Below are 21,723 nucleotides of genomic sequence, written 5' to 3'. Positions count from 1 at the left end.
GTATACTACAAAAGTTATTTGTGGGCGTCTGCATTTTCTTCCTTGGTGCGGACCAATGAAAACATGGCCACGCCCATAGAGGAGTTCTGTAGTATACGCCCAGATGTTAAAGGGAAAATTTACAACTTTATTCGTGGGAGGGACTTTGGAACGGAGGGGTGCAGAAGAGAAAGAAAACCTGTTCCAGAATCAGTGGAGCAGCGACAGTAAAATGATATGTGATTTTTGGCATGTGGTTCTTGTCCAGACCGCCAGGAGCAAGCACCAATGTTTCTTTACTGTGGGTCGCATGTTTTGAAGCAAAAACACATGAAGCCAATGATCGAAACAGCATAAAGGCAGCAATCCATGGTTTATCTAAGCTCAATTTTGCTGTGCAGTTCTTGCCTGCGTGTTACGAACTGACGCACAAGCTATGGTTTTAGTTTGTGCACCTAAAATTTTAAATAAAATAAAAGACATAAAAACGCAATAAATGAAGCACTTGCTACTTACATTTTCCGTCACATTGATCTTAATCACTTCATTTGAAGAAGTCATAATTTGGGGCATGATGATAAGTCTGTCTACAGTAACCTGAAAAAAAAGAGGCAATAAGAACCAGTAAATGGCTGCAAGAAAGCTCGTGGTTTCATATGACAAGGTGGGGAGACTTAACCCTTGCAATCCTCCCCTGCAAAATATGCAAATTGACACTTCAGAGAAGAAGAGGACTAGAACTCTAGTGCCACATATTGGAAATAGAAATCCTAAAAGTCAATAACGAGCCTTGACACATGACTTGGGATAAAAGACAAAATCAAAATCTCAACTTGGAGACACTATGTTTTGGGGTACTGCCCCTCGTCAGTGCAAAGTGTGAGATCTGGCTTGCCTAGGTGAAAGGCGTCTGACCAGTATCCAAGGGGTAACGTTTCTCCTTGCATAGAGTGACATGTCAAGCCTGATATGCCATGGTGAGGAGACTTTTATGCTGTGCAATGTTCCTCTGAAAAATATACAAATTGTCTCTTCAGAGAGGAAGAGGACTAGAACTCTAGTGCCACCTATTAGAAGTAGCAAACCTAAAAGTCACCCAGCCAAACCAGATTTCACACTTTGCATTGACGAGGGCAGTGTGTCTGCAAATTGGAATTTTGTTTTTTTATCTTAAGTCATGTGACAAGGCTCGTTAGAGGGTCGATACTTACTTTTAGCATCGCTGCTTCCAATAGGTGGCACTATAGTTCTAGTCCTCGTCCTCTTTGAAGAGACAATTTGCCTGATTTTATAGAAATACAGGTACATCTCACAAAATTAGAATATCATCAAAAAGTTAATTTATTTCAGTTCTTCAACACAAAAAGTGAAACTCATATTATATAGAGTCATTACAAACAGAGTGATCTATTTCAAGTGTTTAATTCTGTTAATGTTGATGATTATGGCTTACAGCCAATGAAAACTCAAAAGTCATTATCTCAGAAAATTAGAATACTTTATAACACCAGCTTGAAAAATGATTTTAAAATTCGAAATGTTGGCCTACTGAAATGTATGTTCAGTAAATGCACTCAATACTTGGTCGGGGCTCCTTTTGCAATTACTGCGTCAATGCTGTGTGGCTGATGTAAAGTAGACATATGGGAAATGTTATTTATTTATTATTTTGTGCGACATAACTCTCTGCTTTAGTGGCATAAAAAGTAAAACTTTGAAAATTGTGAAATTTTCTACATTTTCGATATTTTCACAAATAAACGCAAGTCGTATCAAACAAATTTTACCACTACCATGAAGTACAATGCGTCACAAAAAAACAATCTCAGAATCACTAGGATATGTTTAAGCGTTCCAGAGTCATTACCTCATATAGTGACACTGGTAAGAATTGAAAAAATTGGCCCGGTCAGGAAGGTGAAAATAGGCTTCCTGGGTGAAGGGGTTAAAAGTGTGAAAATATTGGATTCATGTACTTACAGCAGCCACGGATGAAATATGGTATTTAACCAGCTCCAACAATTTGTGTTTTGCCTGTAAATAAATTAAAACACTTTTTTAGTGCAGGGAAACGATCAGCACAATTTTGCGTTGTAACCTGAGGTACAAAGAGGTAGGAGTTAAAACAGAATTCAATGATGTGTCACATATCCGGCTGTGTGATGTTCTTTACTTATTGTGATTATCATTGCTGGGACTACAGAAGCATGTGAGCCCTAGTCCGACTCCGCCCCCTTCTGTGATAAGCCACTCACTGTCTATAGATTAAATACACAGAGAGCATGGTGTGGGAGGGGTTAGCTGTGGTATGGATGGAGTTAGCTGTGGTGTGGATGGAGTTAGCTGTGGTGTGGGTGGGGTTAGCTTTCTCAGCTCTGCTTCATTGCTAAATCTAAAAAGTCTGATTGTGTCAGAACCGCTGCACCCAGTAATCTAAGTGATACATCGTTGGATTCAGGGTCTCTTTAGCTACATTATGCTGCCCTTAGATGAGATAGCAAAAAATTGCTGACGGATTCCCTTTAAAGGTTTTTTATGAGTTATGCATATATATCAAGTGCGTAATTAGTGTACCACCTCAAGGATCCCCACCATTCACAGCAATACCATACACAGAGACACCCATGTCTTTCATTGCACAGCAGCCCTCTTAGGTGAACAACTCTGAACTACAGTACGAGACACCGTGCAAGGACACGTGTCACGGAGCCGGTACTCAAGGTGGAACCCACCGATCACATATTGGAGGACTCTCTTAGGAATAAGTCACTACTAGAGGATCCTAGAAAGCCCCTTTATCCTTGCCCAAAATAAATCACTATCATAACCAGACTTTCAAGCATCCAGAAACAGAGCTTCCTACCTCAGTGAAGAGATAGATCAACCGTCCGTCTCTTAAAGAGTCCACACCTTCGTTAGTTGGAACAAATACAGTGAAGGATCCGGGTCCATTTAATATCGGAGGAAGATCACAGTTCTGCACATAGAAATAAAAGATTTACAAATATGGAATATCTTTACATTATGACATTTTCGAGCACATTTCCATCAATTTTTAAACACTTTAGCTTTATAAATGCAAAATTAAAGGGTCCGTCCTTTATGTTTATACTCATTATCTATCAATACTACAGATAAATAAAATCTTTTCATTAGAAGTTGATATAATAATGATATAAATTTAGAGTATGGCTCTATAGCACTACAGTGATTATTTTATAATTTACGACACATGCACACAAAAAAAAATAAATCAGTTTTTGGGTTTTTTTTAGAAGTTTTTTTTTATTAGTATTATTTTTGGTTTCCATATAATGATAGCCATGAGAGTGTTTTTCTTTTTTGTTTTTTTTTTGGGATAAGGAGCTGTAGGATGTAGGAGGCACACAGCATTTATTTATTTTTTGCGTGGCAATTCGGTCATATTTCTTCATATTTTTTTTTCACTGATCATCACGTGGTATAAGTAATTACCATATAAAGTTTTTTAGTACAGGTCATTATGGATGCAGAGATACGTGTCTTTTTTGAGGGTCAATTTTTCCCCCACCTTTTCATAGGGAAAACTGGGATTTTTTTTACAGTTTTTATTTAAAACACTAAACTTTTTTTATAGTATTTAATAGTTTCACAAACAAGGGGGAAATGCCAAAGACTGAGCTTCATAGTTGACAGTGATTTGTCTTGTATACTGCAATACTACAGTATATACTTTCCTAACATGATTTTTTTTAAAAAATGCGTTTTAGTAACACTTATACGATGATAAAAAAATGATAAGAAGATTTTTTTTTTTTTTTTATTGTGCACCATCCATATTGAGTGTATTCTTTATTTGCCTTATTTTTATAGGCAAGAGAGTAATGTGATCTAGGCATAGTCCCAATGGCTGAAATAGTCTCATATCTTACCTCCAACATCGTTTGGAATCTACTAAATATTTCTGTTGTGGCAAGAATGTCACCTATTGTCATCTAGAAAAAAAAGGTAGAAACAGAAACGGAGGAGTTTAGATCACACAGATCATCCCAACATTCATTTTATGACTTACTGTGTTGTATTTGTCCGCACACACAGCTGGATTAGGGTACGTCCACCCGAAGCATATCCACATAAATTAACAGGAGGCAGATATTGTATCCTCAGTGCTGATTAGTAATCCACATTGTTCACTATTTCCTAAAATTTCATCCATGATGCCGCCACCATAAGGCCAAATTCATATAAACTTGTGATTTCTCATGCCACACGTATTGAATCTTTCTGCATCTCCGTAACAAAGTTGCTATTAACGAAAGCAATGTCTCTATAATTAAATCCGACCTTCCTGTGCTAACTCTGTCCTAGTCTACACAGCAAAGCCGACATGTAGAAAGCAAGACAATGGTCAGCGTATTTTGAGTGGCAAATTCAGCAAAATAAAAAAGTCAAATTCTTGCTTTTACATGCATAATAACAACAAAAATGAAGGCCACAATCTAGCACCGGATAAAGTAGAAAAAGAATCCTTTAGCTTTATTCCTAAATCCATTTTAAAATCCACAGCAGATGAGAAACACAAAATAGAAGGGATTGTCCACTACAAAGATGACCCCTTTTTAAATGTTTTTATATTCCCAAGTGTAATATTAAAAGTAACAGATACTGACACCCGGCACCCCTGCCGATCAGCTGTTCTTAGTGTTGGCTGAAACTGCTCAGTTAAAGCTGCACAGCGCAGCTCCGTCGATGGAATAGTGGCCGCGGCCAGGTACAGTAAAGCCGTCCCGGCTACTTTCACACATCAGGTTTTTTGCAACAGGCACAATCCGGCGAATGTTGGAAAAACTGGATCCGGCAGATTGTGAAAATCTCATGCGACGGATCCAGCTAGCACATCTAGATTATTGGATAAAAAAAAAAATTAGAGCATGCACAGTTTAAAAAACGGAATCCGGTGCCGGAATCCGTCATTTTCCGGATCTGGCACCTTCCGGCTCCCATAGACTTCCATTCTAGCAAACAGCTGGAAGCGCTGGATCCAGCGCTTCCGGCTTTTTCGTCAGAGACAAAAAACGTTGCTATGGACGTTTTTTCAAGAAACAGGAAACGGGGAAAACCGGACGAAACGCAAGGTCATCAGGCATAATCCGGCACTAATACAAGTCTGTGGGAAAAAAAACTTATCCGGCGGCAACATTCGCCGGTTCTGGATTTTTGAAAAAGGAGATTTTTGTGTACTCACCGTAAAATCTTTTTCTCCGAGCCACTCATTGGGGGACACAGGACCATGGGTGTTATGCTGCTGCCACTAGGAGGACACTAAGTAAACAGAAAGATTAACTCCTCCTCTGCAGTATACACCCCTTCACTGGATACAATTTCAACCAGTTCGGTAGTAAAGCAGTAGGAGCATGAACAAAGACAAACTATGTCAAAACCAAAGAAGTAACAACAAGCCAAAACAGGCTAACAGGGTGGGTGCTGTGTCCCCCAATGAGTGGCTCGGAGAAAAAGATTTTACGGTGAGTACACAAAAATCTCCTTTTCTCCTACGCCTCATTGGGGGACACAGGACCATGGGACGTACAAAAGCAGTCCCTGGGTGGGGAGCAATATGCTAATACCCCATGTACCACCAGCTTACTGAGGTACCGATGTGTGCAGAATGCGCCTGCCGAGGGCAGCGTCTGCCGAAGCCTGAGTATGGATGAGGTAGTGCTTCGTGAAAGTATGCAGACTGGACTAAGTCGTAGCTTTACAAGCTGATGTGCGAACGCCTGGTGCCGAATGGCCCAAGAAGCACCGACCGACCGGGTGGAATGCGCCTGAATCCCAGGTGGGACAGGAGTGTTCCTGACACGATAGGATTCCTGAATAGCGGAACAAATCTACTTGGCTAGAGTGGCCTTTGAGGCAGGTAGACCCTTCCTATGTCCCTCCGGAAGCACGAAGAGGACATCTGACTTACGGAAGGGAGCCGTGCGAGATATGTACCTCCGAAGAGCTCAAACCAGATCCAGAGTATGGAGAGCTTTCTCGATACAATGAGTAGGTGCAGGACAGAAAGACGGCAAGACAATGTCCTCGGGAGAGGTTCTCAAAACCACCTTATCTGGGTAAAAAAATTCAGAAAAGGGGGGGGGGGGGGAGGGGGGTCGGCAAGAGAGAGCCGCCAACTCAGAAACTCTCCTAATTGACGTAATTGCCACTAGAAAGACCACCTTCGATGAGAGGAGGGTGAGAGAGATGTCCTGCAATGGTTCGAAAGAGGCCTCCTGAAGAACTCCGAGAACCAAGTTAAGATCCCATGACGCCAAAGGCATTCTATAGGGAGGGACCACCCGGGAGACTCCTTGGATGAACGTCTTAACCGGCAGTCTGGAAGCGATCCTTCGTTGGAATAGAACAGGCAAGGCGGACACTTGTCCCTTGAGCGAGCTTAGGGCAAGGCCTGACTCTAAACTTGATTGGAGAAACTCCAGAATGGATGGAATGGAAAAGACTAAGGGCAAACGTCCATGGGTATTGCACTATGAAAAGAAGATACGCCAGGTGCGATGATAAATGCGCATGGATATGGGTTTCCTAGCGCGAATCATGGTAGAAGGACCCCCGGAGAGAATCCGGCTTGGGCTAAAATCCAGGATTCAACGGCCACGCCGTCAAAGACAGGGTCCCAGAGTTCTGATGGCAAATTGGGCCCTGGAAGACAAGGTCCGTGCGATCTGGAAGGCGCCAGGGGGTGTCGGCGACCATTTGGACGAGTTCCGCGTACCATGCTCGGCGCGGCCAGTCGGGTGCGACGAGAATCACCGGTCTCCCCTCTGCTCTGATCTTTTTGATGACTCTCGGAAGCAGAGGAAGGGGCGGAAAAATGTATGGCAGCTGGAACGGATGCCACGACAGAACCAGGGCATCTACCCCGATGGCGCGAGGATCGTGGCAACGGGCAATGAACTGGGGAACCTGGTTGTTGAACCTCAAGGTCATGAGATCCACATCCGGCATCAGCCAGCGAAGGCAAATCTGCTGGAAAACTTCCGGATGGAGGGACCACTCGCCCGAAGCAAGACTTTGGCGACTGAGGAAGTCCGCTTCCCAATTCTCCACGCCCGGTATGTGGATCGCCGATATGAGCGAGTGATTGGTCTCTGCCAAGCGCAGGATGTGGGAGACTTCGCGCATGGCTGCTCTGCTGCGGGTTCCCCCTTGTGGTTGATGTACGCCACGGCTGTGGCGTTGTGGGATTGAATTCTGATGGGATGACCTGCGAGAAGGTTGGTGAAAGTTGTGTAAAGCGAGAATGATCGCTCAAATTTCCAGGATATTGATTGGGAGACGTGACTATCTCGTGGACCAACGACCCTGTGCCGTGTGGTAAATAAAAATTGCACCCCAGCCAAAAAGGCTGGCATCGGTAGTCACCACTAACCAGCGCACAGGAAGAAAGGATTTCCCTTGGTTCAAGGAAGACTGTAGTGTCCACCACCTGAGGGTCTGCCTGACCTGTGGGGGTAGATGAAAGCGACAGTCGAGAAAAACCGGGCTTCTGTCTCCGGCTAAAAGGAGCGCCTGTTGCAAGGGACGGGGATGGCACTGCGCAAACAGAATGGCTTCCATCGCCGCAACCATTTTTTTTTTTTTTTTTTGAGGATGCGCATCGCAAAGCGAATGGAGTGAGGGACTGGGCGGAAGAGCCTGCGCGCTCCCTGTTGTAAGGATAGAACCTTCTCTGGAGGGAGAATGACCAGCCCGCGGGAAGAGTTCAAAATCATGCCCAGGAAGCAGATTTGCTGGGCCGGCACAGGAGATGATTTCTCGAAGTTGATCTTACTACCCTGGCGAGAAGGAGAATCCACGGTGATGCTCACCGACTCCTCGCAGGTAGACTGGGACGGACCTTTGATTAATAGGTCGTCCAGATATGGCAGGACTACCACTCCCCGAGCGTGAAGAATGGCCATGACAGCCGCCATGACCTTTGTGAAGACTCTGGGGGCGGTGGCAAGTCCGAAGGGCAAGGCCACAGACTGGAAGTGTACTTCTTGGGCTGCAAAGAGCAGGAACTGCTGATGAGAGGGAAAAATTGGGATGTGTAGATAGGCATCTTTTGATGTCTATGAATGCAAGGCACTCTCCTTTTTCCAGGGACGCGACAACAGAACGGAGGCGGTCCATCCTGAAGTGTCGGACCCGTACGAATTTGTTTTAGCAGTTTGAGATCCAGTATGGGCCGTAGAGTCCCGTCCTTCTTTGGGACCACGAAAAGGTTGGAGTAAAACCACGTGAACCTTTGGTCACGAGGGACTGGAGTGATGACACCGTCCTTTTGAAGCGCCTGTATGGCGTGAAGAGAAAAAACTCGATTTTGTATCAGGAAGACACGAGCTCTCTGACCCACTCGTCGTGAACGACCGAGAGCCACTGTTGACGGAACGAAAGAAGGCGTCAGCCTACGTTGTCGGTGTCAGCCGGACACGCCAACGAGTCATTGTGAAGGTTTAAGGGATGCGGACGGCTCAGGGGCAGACGGCCTGGTTCCGGGTTTCCAGGAACGGTTTGGTCTGTATGAGACCTGGGAAGTTCTGTTGTCCCGACGTCCCGAACCAGAGGAAGAGTACGACAAACTGGAGTTGTTACGAAATGACTGGAATCGAAACTGCTGCTGATTCCGTGCTGGGGAAGAAATTCACTTTTTTTTTTTTTTTTTTTTTTTTAAATCCGGTAGCGTAAGAAATGATTTGGTCTAGGTTTTCCCCCAAATTAAACGACCCGCTTGGTAAGGAAGAGAGGTCAGCGACTTTTTGGAAGCAGAGTCTGCTCGCCAATCGCGGAGCCATAGGGCCCCCCCCCCCCGATGGAAATTGCGTTAGCAGCCGCTTGCGCTGCGCAATTAGCCGCATCTATGGAGGCGCTAACGACAAAATCTCCGGCCTGAGCAAACTGGTTAGCTAGTCTGGCCGTCTCTGGGGGAAGATTACTCAACACCTCAGCCCAGGTCACCATTGCCTTAGCTACCCAGGTAGCTGCAAAGGATGGAAGGAGGGCTGCTCCTGAGACTTCAAAGACTGAGCGAGCCAAATAATCAATCTGGCGGTCCGAAGGTTTTTTGACTGATGAATCGTCTGACAGAGAGAAGATTGTTTTGGATGCAAGCCGCGACACGGCAGGATCCAGAAGGAGAAAGAAGTAAGCCCTTCACCAGATCCCTTGAGAAAGGATATTTAGCTTCCGTGGCTTTTTGAGCCGTAAAGCGCTTTTCTGCTCCCTGTGTTTTGGATAATATCCTGAAACTCAGGGTGATTATGGAGACTTCTTAAAAGATACAACGTGTTCCTGAGAGGAAGCAGATTCATCGTCCACCATTAATGCCTGACCAATAGAGAAGTCTGGGTTAAAGATTCCTCCGACTCATATACTGAGCCCTGTACGCTGCGACCCTCAGGGGAGGGGGAGCGAGAAAATGAGCTTGCAGAAGCTGAAGCGTGTACGGGAGATGGAGAAAAGGTCCTTTTCCTGGAACCCCGGGAGTCCCGTACAACGGTGTGCCCCCTGTGGTCGGACAGCCCCGCGCCGTTATCAGATTCCGTCGCAGCCGACGGAGGTGAATTCTGGTTTAAGGAGGACCCAGGATTCCACTGAACGTGCGCAGCCCACTCAGGAGACGACATAGGAAGTGGCGGCAGAAGGCGGCTGCGCGCTGGCCAGGTCACAGTTCTGGCACAAGGGGGGACTGTGGGTACTTGGCAAGGCAGACTTGCAAGTGGCACAAATGGTAAAAAATACAGTGTGCTTTTTTTTGTCCCCTTTTTTCCATAGATTGAGACATAGTGAATGTCTATCTCCGATAAACCGCAGTAGCAGTTATGTGAGCAGGGAAGGGGTTAAGCTTTTCCCTATGTAGCGGAGCAGCTTACCCACGGTCCTGAACTGGTGTCCCCAGGGAGGAAGAGAGGGAGGTAGCGTTTTCGGCTGTATTTCCCTGTAGCAGTGGAGTCCCAAGATGGCGCCCGAGATTTGCAGGGCTCTTCTCATTCAAAACGAGAAGCGCCTGAACAGTGGGCGGGGATCCGGCGTGGGCGGGTTTTTTGAACTGCGGCCTAGTCCGGCTGGAGAAGCCGGGGACTAAATTAATGGAGCCGGCCGACGAAGCGCTCTGGCGGCCGCGACGCCGCGCCTAACGATCGTCGCTGGCATCTAGCCAGCGGTACCTCTCCCCAGGGACCCGGACCGCTTCTTCCCACGCCGGTAGCGTGAGGAAGATAGTACTCACCAAAGGAGGGACCACCTCCAGCTCAATCGATCCTCCCTGTGTCGGGGGACGGAGAGCCTCCTGAAGCATGCTTGCCTTCTCAGGGGACTTACAGCTGTGCCTGCCGCATGGAGATTTTTGCAGGGTTCTTCTGCGCCTGCCACAGGGGGCTTACGGCTACTGTGGGGACTACGAGACGCCAAGATGAGGGCTTGAGTGCGGTGGAGCCCGGGAGATGCACATAAGAGGTAAACTCCATGTGCTCGCCATCTTACAGGGGGGAGATCGGGACCGTATAGGAACCGTCGCCCTAGCGTAGATTAGGCGTGCCCCATACGTCGCAGGAGAGGGACGGGGAGGTATACTCGCCGTGCTCGCCTGTTGATGGTTCGGGGGAGAGCGGACCCTATAAAAAAAGGAACCCGTCGCCCCCTTCACTCCGTTAAGTAAAAAATTAAAAATTTACAGAAAACTAAAAACTTTAAAATAAAAATTAAAATAAGAAAGTTGGGGCCTGAAAACAGACCCAAGTGCCTCCTACAGACACTAAGCAAGAACTGGTTGAAATTGTATCCAGTGAAGGGGTGTATACTGCAGAGGAGGAGTTAATCTTTCTGTTTACTTAGTGTCCTCCTAGTGGCAGCAGCATAACACCCATGGTCCTGTGTCCCCCAATGAGGCGTAGGAGAAATTAGCCAGATTGAGCCTGACGCTGAAAACCTGATGTGTGAAAGTAGCCTTATTGATTTGAATAGAGAGCAGATATGCAGCACCCAGCCGCGGCCACTATACAGTTGAGGGAGCTGTGCAGCTCTGTAATAGAGCAATTCCAGTTGCACTGACACCGATAACAGCTGATTGGCTGGATGTCGCACCCCGACCGATAAGACATTGATGACCTATCCTAAGGATAGACCATCAAAGTTATTAAAGTAGTGGACAATCTCTTTAACTAATAAAAAAAAAATGTCCCCACGATGTACAGTATCTTTAACTATTTTGTACTTCACATCTGCTGTGGATTTTAAAACGGAATTATGAATAAAGCAAAAAAAAAAAAAGTTCTTAAACTTTTTCCAGTGTTACATTGTACCTCCGATTCTTTTTTCTATCCCTATGTTTGCCAAAACTGATCAATGCACTGAATGTGGAGGCGAAATGGAATAATTTTATCCATTTATTAACAAAAAAAAATGAAATCTGTACGATTGATCTGACGGAGTTATAAGTTAGAGTCAGTTACCTGTGGGTTTCCAATGGTCTCCACAGCGGGGCTTGTTATAAGTTTATCAATAACGTGGAAAACACCATTGATGGCTGGTAAGTCCTTTTTTACAAATGTATAGGTTTTGGCAGGTTCAGAGGATTTAAAGAAATCCTTCGATAAAAGATAAAAAAAAACAGTATAAGTGTTAAATGTATAAAATACCTATGCAGACTTGAAATTCTTCTTGTATGCAGAGATAATATGGCCCCATTTGTTTCTATTGGCGCCATGGTATGGATCCGGACCAAACATTGATTGGTACTGAAACCCTTCTAGAATTTCCACCAATATACAGTTACATTTACTTGTCCTGCATGGTTTGACATAGTTTCTTACCAACTGTGAAAACTCCAACGTTTCCCCACTTATTGTCCACAGATTGCCAATTTTCTTTAAATCTCTTGCCATGTACTGGCCAGGAACGATGTGAACTTTACATAACTGTTTGGCTTCCGTTTCCTGAAAATAAGAATATTTTCAATGTGGCCATATGGACTAATAAATAGTGATGAGCGAACGTGCTGTGATCAGGTGTTATCTGAGCATGCTCGGGTGCTAACCGAGTGTCTTCAGCGTGCTCGAAAAATATGTTCAAGTCCCTGAAGTTGCATGTCTTGCGGATGTTCCACAGCCACAACACATGCAGGGGTGGCCTGTTTGTTGTTGAACAGCCGCAAGACATGCAGCCGCGGGGACTTGAACATATTATTCGAGCATACTCTTAGCACCCGAGCATGCTCAGATAACACCTTATCCCAGCACGTTCGCTCATCATTACTAATAAAGACTAAAAAAAACAGGATAACATCAATTAAAACAGAATAAGCCAAGAAATGTTGTAATTAGCAGGGCAAAGCCCCGACGTGCACAGACCAGTGCTATTTGATATAACAGGGTGTCATCATGTCCGTACTGGTTTACGTATACTTCGTGTGCAGAATTGTTAGGCAAATGAGTAATTTGACCAGATCATCATTTTTATGCAGATTTTACAACTCCAAGCTGTATAAACCTGAATGCTTATTGGACGAAGCAGATCAGGTGATGTACATTTGGGAATGAGGTAGAGTGTTGCCCACAGGTGCTTGCACACTGCGCCTTGTCCTATGTCCTTGGTCCTGTCGGGGTTTATGTTCAAAATCCCTCCCCCGCAAAATGGGGATTCGTTTGTATGTGCTGAAGGGGCCATTGACTGTAATGGTGGTGACTGAGCTAACGTGTGCACCGTGGGGCCTCATTTTCAGGCGTGCCTACTGGAGGCAGCAGCCAGACACACACTATGGGCTACGTATATGCCCGAAATCGAAGCATGACAAAGCACATGTTGACTCCATTGGCACCATTATAGGCCACAGCCCTGTCAGTGCACGTGCCTGAATCCCGTTTTGTGGGGGTTTAAACGCAAGCCCTGAGGGGACCACTGAACGTGGAGAAGAACGCAGTGTGAAAGGGCCCGGATATCAACACCCTTTATCGAGGTGTGCAGAATTATTAGGCAGCTTGTCTCTGCCATGTTTGTAAAGTTTTGAAGTACAGTCAGTGGCTAGGCTTCCTCAGAGAGGAGAAATTTTACAATGTTCTGCAATTCTACAGTATTGCCCAAGCAATCACAGGTTCATGTCCCCTAGGGGAACAAATAAAAAGTGTAAAAAAAAAAAACAAGAAAAATATATAAAGAAAATAAATATACACACACATTATATATATAAATATATATACCATATATACAAGCTGAAGAGCCTGCCGTTGCCTGGGGATAGTAACTGACTGTGATTAGTTATAACAAATTAAAATGATTATATTGCACATAAAAACATTTGATCCTAAGAGAAATTGCACTAATTGCAATACAAAAGAAAAATGCGAAGGTAAAATACTAATCAAACACCAAGCTAAAATACTGACCAAACACTGAGGTAAAATAGTGATTAAATATTGAGGTAAAATACCGACCAAACACTGAGATAAAATACTGACCAGACACTGAGGTAAAATAATGACCAAATATTGAGGTAAAATACTAATCAAACACTGAGATAAAATACTGACCAAGTACTGAGGTAAAATGCTAAAATACTGAGGTAAAATACAGACCAAATACTGAAATAAAATACTGACCAAACACTGAGGTAAAATACCAACCAAACACTGAGTTAAAATAATGACCAAATATTGAGGTAAAATGCTGATCAAACACCGAGATAAAATATTGACCAAATACTGAGGTAAAATACTAAAATACTGAGGTAAAATACTGATCAAACACTGAGGTAAAATACTGACCAAACACGGTGGTAAAATACTAACCAAACACTCAGGTAAACCACTGACTACATACTGAGCTAAAATACTGACCAAATACTGAGGTAAAATACTGACCAAACACGGAGGTAAAATACTGACCAAACACGGAGGTAAAATGCTGACCAAACACTGAGGTAAACCACTGACCACATACTGAGCTAAAATACTGACCAAATACTGAGGTAAAATACTGACCAAACAATGAGGTAAAATACTGACCAAATACTGAGGTAAAATAATAAAACACTGAGATAAAATACTGACCAAAACACTGAGGTAAAATACTGACCAAATACTGAGGTAAAATACTGACCAAATACTGAGGTAAAATACTGATCAAACACTGAGGTAAAATACTAAAACACAGAGGTAAAATACTGACCAAATATTGAGGTAAAATACTAAAACACTGAGGCAAACCACTGACCAAATACTGAGGTAAAATACTGACCAAATACTTTAACTCTTCTGCCAGCTTTAGTCAGGGGGACATACCCAGCCTGCTGCCCTGGTAGGGAGGACATCAGTGTGGGCTGCCTTTTCCTCGATGAGTACTTTATATCCATAGGATCATCGTTACCTGGATGTTCTTCCCCGGTCAAAACATTAGGGCTCCTTTTCACTTGCGAGAAATACGTGTGAGTCTGGCACTCAGGGGCGGAGCATGCAGCTCCATGTGTTGCTATGCAGCCAGACGCTCCGCTCTGGAGTGCCGGCGCCAGAGCTTGGTTTTAACATGCGAGACTCGCACGTATTTCTCGCAAGTGAAAAGGAGCCCTTATAGAAATACTCTGCCCACCATTGACTGAGAAAACCCTACAAGTTTGGCCGTTTCAGAAATACTTGTTGAAGGTTGCTCATATCACTAGACTTCCTCGATGAAATGTGAATTCACACCGAAACTGATCTGCGGACAACTTGCTTACTTGATTTTAGGCTACGCTTATGATCACGGGTCTAATTTCCCTACTGGAAAGCTCTGATCTTTAAAGGGCGAGTGTCTCTAATAAAGTGGCCATTCAGAGTGTATGCTACTACGAAGAATCGCCTATTAGCTAAAGTGCTCAGAAGGGTCCCTAATGTCCGCCAGGACCGCCACCAAAGGGCCTCGAATGTCTCCCAGAAAGAGCCCAACTTTCTAGCAAAAGTGGACTCCAAACTTCTGTATTGTGGGATCCCGGCACGTAGAGCATGATCACGCAACCCTCAACTGCCCCTCTTGCAGTTAAAGGGGGGATTCTCGCTCTTTTGCACTAATCCAGAGCTGTCACGTACTTTACTAAACTGTCACCGAACGGTAATGATGCTACCATTTATTACACGGTAGTGCTGGATTAGAGGGAAGAGTGAGATCTTGTGCTTTCTCTGTAAGAGGGACAGTGGAAGGGTGTGAGATTCCACTCGTGACAAGTTTTGAGCTGAGAAAAAAAAAAATAGATAAAATTATGGACATGTCACATGTAAGTCAAAGGTTGCAAATCAAATACAGAAGAATGAACAATGAAAAGGAAAAATAAATGAAAAATTAGAAGTGGTTATTAAAATGTCAAGATCACCTTTTTTTACCAGAAATTAATTTTTATCATTAAATCAGACTATTGTGTGCATTCAATATTTTGAAATGTATTTAGTCCAAATATTTTTACAATTAAAGTCAATTGGGTAAAATCTTGCGGCAAAAAAGCCCCAAAAATTGTTGTATGTTCTCCGACAGTTGCATTGCGGGTCACAAGGCCACCCCATTCACTACCATTAGATGCAATATTGGATTGTAACACCAAAATCTCCATGTGTAACCTTCGCCGTAAGGACAAAAATTCTACAATAAGGTCACCAATTGTACCGTCTGTACTTACGTTCATGTGACGTTGCTTTATAAGGGGAACAAACACTGTGAATGGACCGTATTTTCGCAAACTCAATCCACACCCCTCCTCTATCAAACAGAAGCAAGAGAACATAAGCTCCGTATTAACAAACGTGGTGCTTGAAGAACAAACAGCATGATATGGCTTTTTAATTACAGGACATTGCATATCTCAATATTTAAAATGAATGACTAAAATATAAGGACTGAAAATTGTGAACCTGAAAGGTGATAGGTATTCATGTCCCCAGAAGGCACCAATGCAATAAAGATAACCGAAGGAGAAGAATGGGTGCCAGGACAAAGGGAAATAAACCAGTTATCAAAAGAAGAAAATCTTTATTCAAATACACATATTAAAAACTAATGGATTCAGCAATGCAAACAAAGGCTAAAATTGGTGGGTGAGCCATACTGAGAACCCCAAGGTATTTGGTACAGAACACAAATTGTTATATTAATTGTAATATTGAATAGTACTCAAATATTCAATCAATAATATATGGTTAGATATGATTATCAAACAGTGTCTATACAAAGAGTGCCAATAAATAATAAACCCACAAATAATTAAAATAAGTATACAATAACAAAAGGGCCAATCCACCAAACACCCGACGCACGTTTCGCTGTGGCTTCATCAGGGGTCCCCAGGGATGCGATGCATGCAACCATAGCCCAGAGAACACCACTCAGGAATTTAAAGAGAACCTTACCTAATTTACTAAGTACTGAAAAATCTAGTAATTCTGGAGCATCTTTCCTTATAACATTCCTCTGTTAGTCCTCCTAAAAATTTGTGATTAAATTTACAACTGGGTGGTACCAGTTGAGGGTGTGTCCCTGCACACTTTGACTCTGTCCAATCAGGGCTGACAATCACACTCTAGGGACACACCCCTATACCAGGAAACTAGTAACACCCGGTGGAATAACAGAGAAATGGCACAATGAAGATTCATAAGAAAAGATTATCCAAAATTGTTGTCACAAGGGAAAGTATTTGACACTTTTTATATGTTACTCTATTAAGAAACTTGAGAAGTAAACACACCTGGTCAATTAAGAAAAATATTACCTCTCCCTTTATTAACTCCTTACCGTCCTATAACATACTGGTACGTCATATGCCAACTCCCTGACTTTGAAGTGGGATCGCATACTGAGTTTGCATATTTCCCAGCAGATGATGGCTGTATTATTCAGCCATCATGTGCTTCTAACAGCCATAGGTGGAGAGGAGCTCTGCCCGCCGAGGTTAACCTTTTAAATACCACTTTTAATCTATGACAGCGGCATTTAACACACATCAGAGGGGCAGCGCCTCATACAATGCTTCCATTGGTGTGCCCGTGACATGATCGTGTGGCACTGATAGGCTTCCATGACAAAAGGGAGTCTATTGAAGACTGTCATTTGAAAACCAGCTTGTGGTTGTCATCTATATTAGACCGTGATATTTGCTATATCCAGCAATGCTGTAGATAGCACAAGCGATCAGACAATCGCAGATTCAAGTCCCCTAAGGGGACTAACGAATACAGTAAGAAAACAGTACAGTAAAACAAAATGTTTTAAAAAATATGAAAAAATAAAAAACATAAAAGTGCAAATCACCCCCCTTTTTCCCCATTAAAAATTAATAAAAACTCTCTATCTCGTATTGACAGAGATTGTGATAAAAAGTTGCAAATATTATAGTATGTATGTATTGTCTTTTTTTTTTTGTTTTCTCTTCTTTCCAGGAGTCATGTTTGGTCGGAGATGGGTCTTTAGAGGGGAGGGGAGGGGGAAGGGTTGTTTCTTTTAAAACAAAAACACAAATGTACCTTGTTTATTTGTATGGATACTGTTGTATTTGGTATGTACAATAAAAAATATCTGATTAAAAAAAAAAAAATAAAATAATAAAAAATGTCACATATTTGGTATTGCTGCTTTCGTAAAAGTCCGATCTATCAAAATATAAAAAACAAAAACAATTGTGGATTCGTCCTTTTTTCACCATTTTGCAACACTGGAATTTTTTCTCCCGCTGTCCAGTACATCACATGATAAAATGGATAGTGTTATTTAAAAGTACAACTCATCTGGCAAAAATCAAACCCTCATATGGCTATGTCAATGGAAAAATAAAAAAGTTAGGACTCTTGGAATAAGAAAAAAAAAAAGGAAATTGGCCACATCGGGAATGGGTTAAAGCTATATACTTGCATACTGGACCTACATGGCACAAGCAGGTAAACCCATCGAATTTAGTCTCACCAAAAAGTCTCAGTGCACCCGGCTGTTTCCTCATTTTCTGATCATCAATATTCAGCTTCTGCATCTCATATAACAGGTTTCCATAGCAGTTTTTGCCATCACCAATCTCTCCTTCGTGACAAACACACCTATGGTACATAGAATTTCTTATTTCATGCATTTGAAGTTTGTAAAATTAACAAAGTTGTTACATTTAATTGTTTTTTATTTTTGTTTATTTTTTTTACAGAGGCTATCAACGTAATGCACCTATAACACTGAATTATTTGATGTGTTACTGAAAAAAAATGGAATTGGGGGATGCTGCAAACTGCTCTAACTGCTGAACTGGTCAGTCCTTGGTCATCAAAAGTGTCTGGAGCAGAACTACTATACCCCAAGTTCAATTCAGCCAGAAAGTTTACATAATTAGCACTTAGACAATTTACAGAAAATGGGGGAAGGACTGTTTCTCGGCTCCTGCTCTCCTGTCTGTCAAACCACAGACAGGAGAGCAGGAGCTTTCAATTTAGGCCGTTGGACAATGGCAGGAGCTATGCATGCTAGGAAGTAAGGCGGAAGGAAGTTCTAGGACATTTAGTGCTGGCAGAGTGGACAGAAAGTTACAGTGCGTGAGAACATGGGCAAATCCAAGATAAATTAGACAGATATATGTGCACCAAAATAAGTTTTAACTTTTTGTGGGGTAAAAAGTCTGGTAAATCTATTTCTCTGCAGATTTTGTGTGAAGTGTGACAAATATACTGGTAGAGTACTGGAGGGGAGATGTGTGTCACTAAGCTTGGTGGAGTCAGTGATGTGAAACCCAGAATATTTTCCTCGAGCACACTGGGTGTTGAGGTTTTGCAGCTAAGTTGCATAAATGGGCTGGATTTTATGTGGACAACCATAGAGTAGGTGGGAGGATGTCCACCTTATCTCCACCAGCAGCCTGGCACCGCCGTGTGCTGACAGGACCTGTGTGATGTCACAGTCATGTGTTTAGTCACATGGGGGAAATAGTCACATGGTCTGGGGTTTAAATAACTGGACTCTAGAGGCAGTCTCTGGTCAGCAAGACTGGAGAGAGGGTCTCCAGTGGGTTTTGTGTCCTGAAGAAAGACTGAACCTGTCGTGCTCCAGAGCGGGATGTTATCTGCATACGTATGGACTGTGTTGCAGCATTTTGTTGTTTTTTTTTTTGTTTTCCTGTTTTTGCCTGAAAGGTTGTGTTTATTTTTCCTTCTTGTTTGTTTATGCCGCATAATAATAAACCAACCGAAGATTTAAAGAGACGGTGTGCAGTCTATTTCCAACTCCGTATACAGACACGTGAGTTGAACTACTACAGAAGGCACAGATATACTTTAAGGTGACATTGTTAAACTGCTAATTAACTAATTTAATAAAATCCTAGATACAAAACATTACAATCCGGCCCGGCAAATAGTAAACTGATGTCACCCATCAATAGACTTACCTCTGCACTCCGGGAGATACTTCTTCACACTGTGCACTTTTACCGCATGTTGAAATGCGACAAACGAAAGGAGAATAACACCCCATAGAAACATTTCGGGTTATCATTCCGGGCAAACAACTGCAAAAAGACTGGTAATTACTTATAGTTAGTACAAAGAAGAGCAATGTCACAGCATATTTCATTCTACAGCCCATTATACCAATGCACGGGACAATTCTCAATGTGCTTAATCAATAGTCATTTGTTTTGTCTCTATTTCAGTGTGGCCAGCATTTTGATTTTTCTACGTGGAAAGAGTATGTTTTTGTTTTTTTAAATACTCTGTCTTACATCTACCAAGTATCAATAGTCCCTGTGCCCCCATTTTATACCAAAAGACTTATTCTAGAATGGAGAAAACTCAAAGCTATAGCAAGAGAGCTCATGAATCCACGTGTATTCAATCTCTGACCAGCCAGCCTTACTAACAGCCGCAGCTTGTACTGAGTAGTGTGAGATCTTTGCAGCAGCAGGGAGGAGGGGCAGTGAGGACTTGGAGCCATCAGCCAGTCAGGGTGAGGATAGATTGAATACACTTGGACTCAAGGGCTCTCCTTTCACTCTTTAGATGGTCTAGGAAAATTAACTTTACTCATCCACCACTGCATTTTGACACAGCACATCTACAGCAAATAACCGCTGCAGCCAATCACTGGCCTAAGACATCTCGTACTGTCTGTTTTGACATCAATGCTGAAACCATTGATCAAGGACAGCATGAATCAGACACTGGGTACCTCATTGTAGCGGTGTATGTTTTTTGCTACATTCACACACACATGCATTTTTTTATTTCTTAAACATTTTTCTCGCGTGTGTCCGTTTTTAAAAACTGAAACAGGAATACTATTTCTTTTTTTTTTATTATTATTATTCATTGACTCTTAGTAATGGATCAGTTAAAAATGAATTAAAGACAAGTGGAACACTGATATCTTCCAATTTTCATCCATATCTCACGGATTCCTATAAACTTTAATGGTCGGAAAAGGGCCAGGATAAGAAAAGGACCTGCTCCGAGTCTCATGGACTGGAGACAGGAATCCGTTTTTAATAAAGTTGTGTTTATGGATCAACTAATCTCTATCAGAAATGAAAAAAAAAATAAAAAAAAATAAAAGCACACGGATGGATAAAACAGATGTGTGAATGTAGCCTTACTGAAACGCTGCAACGTTTCAGGATGAACATACTTTGAAAGGCTGGCCAGGGACTATGTGTCTCAGATGCCTTTTATAAGATAGGTCCCCGGTGGCCTTCCTTAGACTGGCAGATGGGAAGGGAAGTTGCCGCCGGGACTGGCCTTGAACTGGTCATCTGAGACACATGGTTCCCAGAAGGCTTTTCAAAGTATGTTTGTCCTGAAACGTTGCAGAATTTTAGAGTGAAACATACACAGCTAGAATAAATGGAGCCAGACTCGAATTCATGCCGCTGATTATTCAGGCAGGATGAATCACACAGCAGGTTCCCTTTAAATATGGCATGACATATGTAAAAGATTAAAAGAAAATGGTCATTAATACTTACCTTGCCAGGGCTTCTATATACACATTTTGTTGAATTTTCAGGGCACCCTCCATTGTTAAAAGAACATGGATTATAAGCGAGACACGTTTTCCCATCGCCATAATAATCTTTTCTACATTCACATGTGTACTGTTGAGGCCCAGTTGATTTGCACACAGCATACGGACTACATGGTGAAGGTCTACATGGGTCCTTGGCTAGTAAAAGAAAGCAAATGTTACTGCTAATCTGCTTTTTTTTAAAAAAACTGGGGAGTATTTGCACTTTCAGATCTACGCTGAACTAGTTTTTACATATTAGACCCGGTGTGAGTACTTACAGTTAGGTCCAGAAATATTTGAACAGTGACAGGTTTTGGCATTAGGCTGTTTGCCAAAACACATTCAAGGTAACGTTATATAACCAATATGGGCTTAAGTGCAGATGCTCAGTTTTAATTTGTGGGTATTCTCATCCAATTTGGAGTGAGGGTTTAGGAATTACAGCTCTTTAATATGTAGCTGCCTCTTCTCAAAGGGTCAAAAGGCAATTGTACAATTATCTAAAAAGATTTCTAATGGGCTCCATGGGCTATTCCCTCAATCATCAAAAATCATCAATTAAGCAGGTACAAGGTCTGGCGCTGATTCCAGGTGTGGCATTTGCATTTGAAAGCTGTTGCTGTGAACCCACAACATGCGGTCAAAGAAGCTATCAATGGAAGAGAAATAGACCATCATTAGGCTGAAAAAAAATAAGAAATCTATCAGAGAGATAGCAGAATAGTTAGGAGTGGC

The 21,723-nt window shown here is 42.7% G+C and overlaps 1 protein-coding gene across 2 annotated transcripts in view; it reads right to left on the bottom strand.

Annotated features, from left to right (window-relative positions):
* The window catches only part of STAB1 (stabilin 1), a 191,501-nt gene that overhangs the window by 150,285 nt on the left and 19,493 nt on the right, over positions 1–21,723 (bottom strand). The window contains exons 8-17 of one of the 2 annotated variants that reach the window (XM_077276156.1): positions 20,948–21,144; positions 19,376–19,506; positions 17,917–18,044; positions 15,641–15,720; positions 11,817–11,939; positions 11,457–11,591; positions 3,891–3,953; positions 2,843–2,956; positions 1,960–2,013; positions 496–576 (exon numbers count right to left, since the gene is read on the bottom strand). In XM_077276156.1, coding sequence (XP_077132271.1) covers positions 496–576; positions 1,960–2,013; positions 2,843–2,956; positions 3,891–3,953; positions 11,457–11,591; positions 11,817–11,939; positions 15,641–15,720; positions 17,917–18,044; positions 19,376–19,506; positions 20,948–21,144 — 1,106 coding nt within the window. Of the gene's footprint in view, positions 1–495; positions 577–1,959; positions 2,014–2,842; positions 2,957–3,890; positions 3,954–11,456; positions 11,592–11,816; positions 11,940–14,235; positions 14,371–15,640; positions 15,721–17,916; positions 18,045–19,375; positions 19,507–20,947; positions 21,145–21,723 lie in introns of those variants that run through there. The other variant, XM_077276157.1, reaches the window with a different exon arrangement.

This window comes from Ranitomeya variabilis, chromosome 8, assembly GCF_051348905.1.
Source record: "Ranitomeya variabilis isolate aRanVar5 chromosome 8, aRanVar5.hap1, whole genome shotgun sequence".
In the NCBI taxonomy this organism is placed as follows: Eukaryota; Metazoa; Chordata; class Amphibia; order Anura; family Dendrobatidae; genus Ranitomeya; species Ranitomeya variabilis.
Note: the sequence above shows the minus strand (reverse complement) of the source record. Positions and strands in the feature narration are given on the sequence as shown.